Source organism: Opisthorchis viverrini, assembly GCF_000715545.1.
Source record: "Opisthorchis viverrini unplaced genomic scaffold opera_v5_455, whole genome shotgun sequence".
Lineage (NCBI taxonomy): Eukaryota > Metazoa > Platyhelminthes > Trematoda > Opisthorchiida > Opisthorchiidae > Opisthorchis > Opisthorchis viverrini.
In genome coordinates this window covers 143,026-155,167 of record NW_008752116.1, presented here as the reverse complement: position 1 = coordinate 155,167, position 12,142 = coordinate 143,026, and the positions used below count along the sequence as shown (strand labels likewise).

The following is a 12,142-nucleotide window of genomic DNA, read 5'->3' as shown; positions in this document are numbered from 1 at the left end:
ATACGATATTTCGCAATATTTCTGGTTACACGAATAAACCACACATGCTTTCGCGAAATTTTCAGTGAGTTTGCCGATTATGTCAAACATTTTGAAGTGAAAAATATTGGTTTGTAGCCACACAAACGACGTTCAATGGGAACACATGAATCCTAGGTAATGATGCCCCTAAACCGATTTAAGCAAGCATCGATGATTCATTCGAATTTTCAGCTTGTTCGTCACCTCGAATGATGTCACAAATGAACCTTTTTCAAAAACTGGAAAGCCGACCTTTTTCGTTTTGGTGAAATTTTGTTTCCAAATCAAAGAACACCGTAACAAGACTTGTTTTATGACCTGGGGGCTACAGTTTGGATACCTTGTTAGACTGAAAGGCACTTGTTAGCACTTGTTACCCTCGATCCCATTCGAATACTTTTTACTCTCAGTCAATCAGGTGGAGAACGTTGTCTCATCACACAGAGAGTATCGCCTGAAGGTTCCGACGAAACTACCCTCCGAAGCACTGGGTGATATATTTTTCAGTGTGTCTGCCGACGTTGGCAGGAAACCAATCTACGGTAAGAACACCACTTTGTCGTGAAGCTGGCTACCTGATTCTTCGTCAATGTTTCCTTTGTGCACGAATTTGTTCGTAATTTGTCACATATGCTAATGAGGCGGTTTGCAGTTGTTCTCAAATCCACAACCCCTCTCCGCGTTTAGGTCAAGAGACGAGAATGTGGAGAGAAAATGTCGAAGAACATTCCGAAAATCGCAACTACTCCACACCCCAGAGATGTCATCAAACTTCCACAAGTTTTGTTTTCAAATCAACAGTTGACGATCCGACAAGTTAAAATAATTTCCCACATGGGGTACAAATAGTGACTTCTAGTCGATACCGAAGAGTAATACTCAGTATGTTGGCTATTTACGTTAGAGCGGTCTTAGTCCTTCATATGAATAACACGAAACAACTGCATCTTGACAGTATATCGAGATATTGGTGTGGGGAGGAGAGCCATCGGCCGCGAAGTTCTCAACCAGCAAGCACCAACTAAACATTTACAAACTATTGTACACCTTATACACCTTATTTCCATCCACTTTCGTAGATATTAATTAGCTATCACGTGATTGTAAACGAACACTGAATAATAGTCCCGCAGGTTCTGTAATAAACCCCAATTTCCATTAGGCTCGGTGCGGAGTGACGAGAAAACCATATACTACTCACGTGCCTCATCAGTAGCATCCGCTATAACATTGGTAGTTGGATGTATTAAGTAGTGCGAGCTAATCTGTTCGCCAAACTGTGGACCATCCTCGTTGAACAGATTAATATCAGCTGATCCGTAACCAATTACTCTTTTCGTCCGGCACTCCGACGTAACCAGTGAGTAAGAAATGACAGTATAAACAAGAGAAACCGAAATCAAGATGTTCCGCATAAACTGAGATCCACATGTACTTAGAAAATGAAGAAGCCTGAAATATGATCAGAAGGTGTGTCTTAGCAGCTTCCTGGATCATGGGCCAGGAAGAACCCACTGGTGTTGTCGTCCCCGTGCAAAAATGAAAGCAGAAATATCCAGGGTTTTAAAAAGTTACGGAGGCCGATAAACACATGAACTTCAAACTAAGCGAGTATACACTCATTTGCAAACTAATTTGGTTTTTCGAGAGACACACCTGGAACCCAGCTGAATCTCTCGTTTGTGATGTTCTCAGGCAATATCTAAGACGATATCTCGAATATCGTAGCGACTAAAACATGAGGCGGCCTGGGGCAGCACATTTAGTTGCCTAGAAGCATCACAAACGAGAGATTCAGTTGGGTTCCAGGTGAGTCTCTCGAAAAACCAAATTAGTTTGCAAATGAGTGTGTACTCGCTAATTTCGTGCAATTTGGTTTCAAGTAGAACATAAGGTTGGCGGAAACCCGCGTACTGCGCCTACCTGATGAGCCCCAAAACGGGCGAAACCGGTCGTGGGCTGTCGGGGGATTTTCAGCAACCTTATGAGTAGTACATTACAAATTCCAACTAACTTTGAACCACCAAAATGACTGTAAGGGAGTGAAAGACTGAGGTGGTGGCGGTGTTTTAAAACTGCACGTTTAGAGAAATTGAGGTAGATCAACGAGTGGTTACATTTGGTGCGGCTGGCTGCAGGTAAAAAAAGCTGGGATTCACGCATGGGGAAACGGACCAATTTCAGAATAAATGACTTGTCAGTTGTGAGAGAATAGAAGAGTAGAATCCGCAGTCAGAAGATTGAAAAAGAATTGACGATCAGACTTTGTGAGCTAGTGAGAAATTGCCGCTTGGAATGTTTAATGCACAGGTAGAGGACTCACTGCACACAAGATGGAACTATCCCTCTGATGGCATGCGATTTGTAAGGAGACCTGAGTCACAACATTTTGTCAAGTGATAACGTAGAGAATTTGTTGTAAAAATCGATGGGACAGGAATACAACATGCAGGGGCTTGTGAGAATGAGGTAGGATTCATGCATATGAAGATTTCACTGCGGTCCGAAAGGCTGAGAGAAGCCGGAAGGTTTCTTATGATAGTTATAGCATTCAGTGCGGTGCAGTGAACGGCTGGCATCTGAACTATACTTGGAATTCAGCAGCGGAAGAACAACAGATGGCTTGTGCTAAAGTAAGTGTGGTGCTGCGCACCAGCCGCCAGAACTCACTTAAAACCGAGGAAATAAGGTCGACTGAAGCGGGAGCCCATCGCCAGTCATCCACCGGCATATATATAGTTATATAACAACTGGCGCCAGAATCATTCAGCCGTTTATCTTTGAAGTACACGCGTGATCCGTCAGGAACCCAAATTTTCTGCCTAAGACCGCAACTCGCTCTGCATACGCTATGCCATTGTTACCGCTTGCTAACACATCGTCAAGGTTTTGTTCCATCACTCCTACAGTTAGCGGCCTTGCCATTCTCTGGAAGGCAATGCAGGCGGAAAATACTCACCCTTGGGTCCCTAAGCTTACGAGTATCACTTTGCCTAATAGCAGAAAAAACACAGTGTACCAAGGCATACTCCCACCTTTGTACGAGGGAATTCGGCCTGGGGAACAAAACTGAGGCACCTTCGTGCAAATAACTTTTATTATGTTTCCGAATATTATGTCGCAGATTGCATATTACGTTGTATTATCACATTGATATTGTACTTTTGGCTACCGCTTTCGGCACGTTCACCTGTCATTTAGTATGGAACAGTGAAGTGATTTGAAACCCGTCAGTGAGGGATGAACAGCTCCATATCTGTCTAAGTACGATTGAGCTGGGAGTTCACATCTTGAGGATCTGAGAAGTTTGAACAAGTCATCATGTTATTGTTGTTCTCAGACTGTCCATCGTGGCTGAATGCGATCTGTAACACTGCACAAAGCGAAACAGTGAGGAGTCTGTTTTAAAAGTATTAACATGGTAGTCTCTGTTTTGAGAAGATAGATACTCGTAATGCACCACTCATAAGTTTGCTGGAAATTCTTCGACAGCCCACGACCGGTTTCGCCCTTCTTGGGGCTCATCAGGTAGGCACAGTTCTCGAGTCTCCGTCAACCTTATGTTCTGCTTGAAACCGAATTGCACGAAATTAGCGAAATACACTCATTTGCAAAGTAAATTGGTTTTTGCGAGAGACTCCCCGGGGACCCAGTTGAACCTCTCAATCCAGGCAACTTGAATGTGCTCACCTGGGCGCCTCACGTTTCCGTTGCTACGATATTCGAGATTTCGCGGTACACACTCAATTGCCTGGATACTCCACAAACGGGAGGTTCGGCTGGGTTCCAGGTGAGCCTCTCGCAAAAACCAAATTAGATTGCGTTCGAGTTTATTTCGCCAGAAGCTAGATCGTTTTATCATGTCTTTTACAATTTAATACCAGATAGAGGAATCGACCGACTGTTAGCTGTTTCCAACTTTAGGCAGCTCACACCTGGTGGTGTAAGGCTTATTCAGGTAGCCACTGTTTATTGATACCCATGTTGGCGACAGTTAGTTAGTCACCCTTCGCACCCGTCACTAGTGAGTTGTGACGCGGAGCGTAGCTCTAGGTTGGGGAATGTGCACAACCTTTACCGTCGATTGAAACTGTCATAACGAATAAATTTCTAGGATAACTTTGCAGCTCCTAATCTTGTTTTTTTTACAGAGTTAAGATTAAAAAATTTTTCATAGCCTTCTGTTTGTACAGAAGCAGGTACTTCGAGTAAAACTGGGCCAGTTTGTTTGTTTCATCAGCTAGTTTCGTTAAAATATCTTGCCATTTCTGCAAGACGCTCATATTTCTTGCGGTCTTGGTTCACCGTCCGATGAGACCCAGGTTTGGTGCTTGATCAAGCGTGGTTCATGTGTGCTATAAAACACACTGGTGTGCAGTCAGATAGTCTTGCACCTCAATCGTACACAATGGAAACGAGAACGAGCGAACTAACTGGAAAAAAAACCTCATGTATAAGCGTCCTACATGATCGATAAGCGTTCAAAACAGTGAATATTAATCAGTGACGCGAACGATCGATGGACCACTCACTCCCTGCACCTCGAATCAGAAATATCTTCTCAGGACTGTTCAAACCTGTAGATATGTTAGGCGAGGGAATTTCATTCCTAATGATGAGTCAACCTGTGCTGAGTCAGAAGGCAGCACCGTATTCCGTGTTTAAGTATGCGCGTTTGAGACTGGGGGTCCAACTCGCAACATCATCGGGATTAGTCAATCTACAATTCAGCTACTGCTAGTTAAATAGAAATAAGATGTAGCGGCTCCCTCTGTTTATCATATCTAGAGCTGGTATTTACTTACGAGTGGAAGGATTTCATACCCATGTAACGGTAATACTACTGATGGGGAAGGCATGCGAGTAGTGTGTTTTCTCGTGAATCGGCCTCGCGTTTCTTGAAAAGTGTGATCTATTACGGAACTGGTGGACTCGCTTTGTAGAATTTGCTTGCATTTGAGTAACGGCAACTGAATACCCAGGAAAGTTCAGGAAGACGCGTTCAATTAGAAGATGGATATTCAATTTTTGTAAACAAGATGCATATGAGAGTCCGAAATTGTTCAGTTGGTATTTTCTAATGAATAACGCCGCAGTGAGGGCCTTCTTCCTGTTACCTGTACAGCGAAGGCTTCTGCCTTTCACCCGTAGGTGGAAGACAGACCAATCGATTTTTTTGCCGACTTTGTAAATTCTTACTTCCTTTGTCATTTTTGAGATGCGCAACACTGGAGATCCTCACTAAAAACGCAGCACGCATGTATCCCATGGCTTCTAAGCGTACTTTAATGTAGCAAACACGGTCAAACTCAGGATAGACACCTACTATTCCAGCATTTCAGACCACGTATTGAAGACTGGAGTCAACAGTGCACTTTGATTATCCTAACATTTGTCCTTCCTGGTGAAGCTTGTAGACACAGCAGACCCTCAGTAGTCATCTCTAAAGCTCCCGTCAATAGAATCCTTCAGCAAATTCACATCAAAGATAAGCGGTTAAATATTGGGATAGAAGCTAACTGACCACATTGAGTTCAGATCTAGGAAATCCTCTTAATGTTCTAAGCTGAGGCAGTTAAATAACCTGTCGTTTGCTTCCGGCTTTACAAACAGGTCAAGCGTTGAGAATCTGCGGTGAGTATCAACGTCGACTTGGCTACCACGAAGTACAACGGAACGAAGCAATGGAAAACCACGTTCTCCTGGTTTTGTTCAACTTTCTTCAGCATGAATGGGCTGACTTGCAGGTAACGCGAAAAAACTGACCAAATCGCACTCCATGCTAACTCGATAGACAGGTTAAAAAGTAATACAGAAAGTTTTTTTGCAGCTGAATGAAACTGTTAACCAAGACAAAATGTTCTCTAAATCTGTTTCAGCGGAGAACCTAGTCCAGCTCACTATTTTAGTGTCATTTACCCTCTGTTATTCACTGTTCTTATGGGTATACCCCCTAACACATTAGACTCCGTTATGAAAATTGTGGACGCATTTTAAAAAGGTTTCAAGCTTCAAATTTTTACTGAACTGAATCAAGGTTTCCAAGTCAGGCTTCTTCTACCAGCTCAACCTTAGGCAGCTTTCTGTTTGCACCTTTGGCTACGAGAAACCGCAAAAAGTACAGTGGAAAATGATTTCGTACAACGGAAGTGTCCTGTTCCCCTCGTTGTTTTATCAATCTCATTTCGCGTCTACTAAGTGCCAAATGTGCCCACTGAAGGCTACCATTATCTACTTCTTAGGAAGGCGAATAGTTGATCTGATTGTATTGTATACAATGACCGTTGCGATTGCCGCACCCTCAACGTGATAATGGTGCCGTTTACCTGAGGGATTCACAAAGTATCATTTTGTTGCTGTATTAGTTAGGACATAAAAAATAAGAAAGCCTATCAGTTTCTTACATTCAATGCAGATTTTGTTCTGTAATCGAAGCCAGTCTATGCTGAAACGTAGAGAAGCACTTTACAGCTGTTTTATCCTGATCAGAAATCATCACCAACGTATATCTTACGAAACCCCTGCTGGAAGAGGGGGTATTCGAACTTGCGACACCCTGGCTGTTAGCGAAATACACTCATTTGCATACTAATTTGGTTTGCACAGCATAGTCACCTGGAACCGAGATGAATCTCTCGTTTATCATGTTTTCAAGCAACTAAATGTGCTCCACCAGGCCGCATCATGTTTCAGTTGGCACGATATTTGAGATGTCACGAAACATGTATGGACGTAATTCGCTTCCCACAAAGTTGTTGAGAACTATTTGACAGCCTATGGCCGTCAAACTCAAGTCGGTTTGCAAATAAGTGTATTTCATTAGCTTTGTGCGATTTGGGTTCAAGCAGAACGTAAGGTTGACGTAAAACTCGGGGACTGCGCCTACCTGATGAGCCCCAAGAGGGGCGGAATCGGTCGTGAGCTGTTGAAGAGTTTTCATCAATCTTATGAGTAGTTTGCCTTATGAAAATATACTGCGATATCTCGAATATCGTGCCAAATGAATCATGAGGCGGTCTGTGTGCCGGACACTCAGCTGGAGGACATCATAAACGAGAGATTCAATGGAGTCTCCCGTGAAAACCAAACTGATTTGCAAAGTGTATTTCTCGAGTGTATTTCTTGAGTGTATTTCTCGAAAACAGTGCAATTTGGGTTCAAGTAGATCATAAGGTTGACGGGAACTCGGGGACTGCGCCTACCTGATGAGCCCCAAGAAGGGCGGAATCGGTCGTGAGCTGTTGAAGAGTTTTCATCAACCTTATGAGTAGTGAACCTCGGCGAAGCAGTAGTGTGACTGACTCCTCAGTTGCTGATATTCGCCCGAATGACTTGAAAAGCGCCAAACAGTTGCACACGACTCAGAACGTTCTCAAAACTGGATCTCAGAATTTAAGTTGCTTCGACTATCTACCAAGATCATCTTCAAACTAATATGCGGATTCCCAAACAAATGATTGATTTTCAGCGTGAGACCAGTAATATTTTCGTAGTAATGAAATTAAGTTTTTTTGGAGACCAGGAAAACTGTGAGAGCGGTTTGTCTGGCCCTAAAAACAGGCCAAATCAAATGTGACAAAGAACCAGCACAGAGTTGCTTATTACTTGCCAATTATTTGCGATTTTTGCTGACATCCATCCGTTATAAGTGTAATTGCACTACAAAATGACTTCCCGTCTATCACCGTCATTGGGACTTGTGAACCACATGTGTACGACAAACCATGTAAATTCTTCTGGAAATCGACCCCCACACACTTAAATGTTCACGTTTTTTTTTTGAAATAACGATGACGTTCCGAAAGATGAGCCCCAAGCAGGACGAAACCGGTCGTGGGCTGCCGAAGAGTTTCCAGCAACTTTGTTAGTTGTTTTCCTTATGAAAATACACTGGGATATCTCGAATATCGTGCCAACTGAATCACGAGGCGGCCTGTGTGCAGCACATTCAGTTGTAGATTTGCAAATGAGTGTACATCTCGAGTAGAACTATTGGGTTGATGGAAACTCGGGGACTTCGCCTAACTGTTGGGCCCCAATGAGGGGGAAACCGGTCGTGGGCTGCCGAAGAGTTTTCAGAAACCTTATGAGTAGTTTCTTTTATGAATTTTTTTACCGAAGGTACAGAATGCTCCAAATCATTTTTATCACAAAGTAATTATAGCACGGGTTTTCGTATCTACAGGGTGACAAACCGTCACTTAACTTGAAGCTTTATCGCAAAAAATAGGAGCTTTTGGTAATACCCAACTGGATTTTGACGTTTTTTGAGTTTATATCCAACCATTCAGGTCTTGTACCTCAGATTGAGTTTGACGATGGAAGTTTGACCTTTTTCAGATTGAAAAACTAACATTTCAACCTTGATGGTTGTTACTAAGACTTCGTCACAAATAAAATCACCTTAAAAAAAACAAAAAAGCAATTTATTACCGTAAAATCCACCCAGTCCAAACGAATTTTACATTCAACTTACAGTACACTCATTTTTCCGCACACGGCTTACCAGCAAACTTCAAAATCCCGATGTCTGACTACAAGAGCGGTAAACATCGATTGCACCGACCGCGTTAAATATCACAGAGAAAAACTCCCGGCCAAAGGGAGTACCAACTTCCGGAGTTAACGAGATTCCGGAACTTGGCTATTAGCCGTTCATTACACTGACGTTGAAGCAGCCCGGGATCAACCATCCGTACCTTTCACAGTTGCAACCAAACGTGAAACACATTTGACGCGGGCAGTTACAAAATAAAAACATGATGTTTTGTTCAGGGTTTTGGTTACCAGCTATTTGTACTTCTTTGATGTGATTCTCAACTTGGGAACTGGCTGTGACCGCGGTCAGTAGCACAACTGGATGAGTACGCGACGTTAAATTGACCTGCCTGCTCGTTGTTTAAATCACGGCTTGTACAGAACAGTTGACAGAGAACTTTAAATGCGACTGTATTGCAAAGGAACAACGGAACCTCAAGGACTCTACGGGGAGTGGAACAACCCGACGGAAACCGAATTTAAAGTCAGGACAAACGGGATCGAGCAGAGAGATATGTGTGGACTCAGTTACTCTGTGGAGAAAGAAAACCCGTGGTTTTCAAAACCTCCAGGATGAATGGTCCAGTACATAAGGAACTCACCAATCGACGGAGATTCGTGGTAGGCCAAACAGACTGTCACCCACGCGGTTTGGAGTTCATCAAACAGAAATGGTCCCTGAATAAACCATCAGTATACTAAATTACTTGGTCATCGATTTATACCTGTGTTTTACCTGCGTGATGTTTTAGTGTGAGGTGGGTACTCAAACTGGCTTGAAATTCAATTAGTTTGGGCTCACTAAACACAAAACTAGTTTGAAAATGGACGCAGCTGAACCCCGAGTTAGCTCTCGCATTGCGTGTAAACGGCTTTTCGGTGTGCGTGAACCTATTCCTCGTTTCAGTTTTATTTACGAAAGACTTTCCAATATCATTAATGAGAATCGGTGCTTGTTCTTTCCCACTTTCTCTCGCATAGAAAGAACTGAAGAAGCTAACCGAAGCACGCCTGGATTACGACAAGGCTCGGAACAAAATCAAACGCTTGGAAAACCCCGACCGCGAGGTTTGTCTTTTCCACAGCTAAATTGTAGTGATTCTGACATCGGAACTTATGTGTTTGAAGAATGATGATGGTATCATACGAGAAAGCTGGACAACACAAGACTGTTCGTTGCTCGTGAGACTCATCGAGTTTGTACAAAGTGATTGGTCTTTTTTATTCTGTCCAGTTGGTTGAACGAACGGCAAACCTTAGCCAGTGAAAAGTTAAACAAACGGCATTCCAAAACACTTGGGATAAGACCTAGAAGGTGCAAATGACTGTGTTTAGTTGCCAATATCCTGCTGAATCTGAGCACGTCTTCAGTATTTGATCTTGAGGAAGCCATACGCGGTTATCCAGAGCTGTGACTGATTGCAACTAGCGTCAAGAGACCTCAGAGTTGTACACTGACGACTATTCAGAATTCGGAAAGACTGGCTTACCGGAGAGGCATCGAAATTATACTCAACTAATTTCCTATCACTTTTCACGCCAAACGACAGTTGGTACTGGCGCTAAATCATCCCCCTTCACAAATGACCCCTCCGTTTTATGGCAAAGTGGTAGATCCCTGAATCTCAAGGGACGTGTTTATCAGGTCAACGTGTGGGCCCTTTTGTTGTGTGACTGTGAGACTTGGTATGTTCGAGCAATTCAACTGAGATATCTTCGCGTCTCCCACGACCGTTGTTCCAGGACCATAGCTAGTGTGGGTTAATGTCGGCGAATCTCTAAAGAGGCATTTAGAAAGGGAGGTTTTGTTTGTGCAACGGGGACTTCCGTTGAAGAATGTATCTGGTGTTAGAAGCCGCGGTAGTTTGGTAATGTATCACGCCTGTCAGCTTGCTGTTTGCCAAGGAGATTGTTGTAAGCCACCCCAATCGAGAGTAGGACAAGAAAAGGTGCTCAAACTTTGGCCTGGCAGAGGGTTTTGGAATAAATTAAGAGAAATCTGGGTTCTGCGTGTGCGGCTCAACTTCCAGAATGAAGTTCCCGTGACCCCCACCGCGCCTGGTGGGAGACGCCGTAAGACACGGCTGCCAATTAATATCAATGGCATCCTTATTGTCAGTTTCTATCCAGATCGCTCTAATGAGTGCTTTGGGGTGTGGACAAATCGGAATGATTTTGTTAGGCTAGAAGTTAGTTCACTCGCATCCGCATCCACTGTTTTCTTCACAATAAGGCTTTCAAATAAACTATTATTGTACGATGGTGACACTTCACTGTGGGATACCGATTTATGCTGCCCATCATGATAAAGATGACGAGTGACCACTGGCCTGCGAAAGTCATCCCCGGCCGGAAGATCCCACGGGAGAGGAAGCCATTAGGTGTGTGGAATAGTGTAGACACTACTCATTTTGAGGATAAAGTAGACCTCCCTAAAATTATTTTCTCATTTTACGATTATTCAAAGTACTTTTTGCTCTTTCGCCACTACCCATTCCGAGCAAACACGTTTGCGCCGATAGTAAAGGTGTCTCTAGCAGTACTTGTTTATGGCCTGAGGATGTGCTATCAGTGTGCTGCAGGTAACGGTATTCGAATATTTGCTATGCTGAACCAACATTCCGCACTCTGAAACTTAGAGTCGATGTCATTGTCTGAATACTGTCTTTCCCTTGTACTTTACACCCTCAAATACCTCATTTTGACAGTTATGAGTATCGCATGCTGGCAGACAACTGGAGGGTCCGGCAGAAACGAACGAGGTGATCCACGATGGGTGGAAAGTTTAACACATCAAAGGCTATATCTGTTCTGTGACCACATGCGCAAGTGATGGTTATTCCAACGAGAGTTCGACAGAAAATTGTTCAAGCACAACCTACTCATTTTAGCTCAGTAGCCTGAAATAGTTTGTGTTCGTGGCTAGGAGAATCTTAGCCTAGCAGGGCGTGTTGACTTCCTCAGAAGAACCTACATCGCGGTCACTGTCATTGCAGCTGTCAGTTCACAGAGGCAGGTGCATTGGACTGCTTCAAACTGCGTGGGTCGTGACTAATCGAAGACCCTCAGTTGGTTTGATGTCACTGACCCTAATTAGCCTCACCAAAGGTCAGCCTTCGAGGTCAAAATTGGCAGTTTTGACCTCCTGATGCGTGTGGAGCTATTTTTTCGTTAATATAGCAGATACAACAACAACATAGAGTAGTTGTCAACAAAATGATAAGGAAATAGACGAACAAGCACCCCGAGGTTCAGTGACCGAACCCAGTAAACCAGGTGGAAGGAGACAGCATATTCGTGGTAAAGAAACATCGACGCTTGGATTCCATGATCGCGTTGTTGGATGTTAAGTTTTAGAACACGGCGGTGATAAACAGTAAATATTATTTGTGATAACCACCAAATTGTTGGAAGAAGCTGGTTCCCCTTGTATAGTTTTGGGAAGGATATCCATTCTTTCGCTTTCTTCGGGAATCGGCACAAGACCGATTTCATCATACTAGTGTAAGAATGAAAGCCCTTCGCCGCGAAGTCGTACATTATCAAGCACCAACAAACTAAACGGTCAAAACTATTGGACAAG

At 43.4% G+C, this 12,142-nt stretch overlaps 1 protein-coding gene across 1 annotated transcript in view; it reads left to right on the top strand.

Annotated features, from left to right (window-relative positions):
• Positions 1-392: 392 nt before the first annotated feature.
• The window catches only part of T265_15372 (hypothetical protein), a gene marked incomplete at both ends in the record, with an annotated part of 15,129 nt that continues 3,379 nt past the window's right edge, over positions 393-12,142 (top strand). Inside the window, 3 exons of the mRNA XM_009177777.1 lie at positions 393-563; positions 5,635-5,768; positions 9,541-9,627. Of these exons, the coding sequence (XP_009176041.1) occupies positions 395-563; positions 5,635-5,768; positions 9,541-9,627 (390 nt within the window). The remainder of the gene's footprint in view (positions 564-5,634; positions 5,769-9,540; positions 9,628-12,142) is intronic.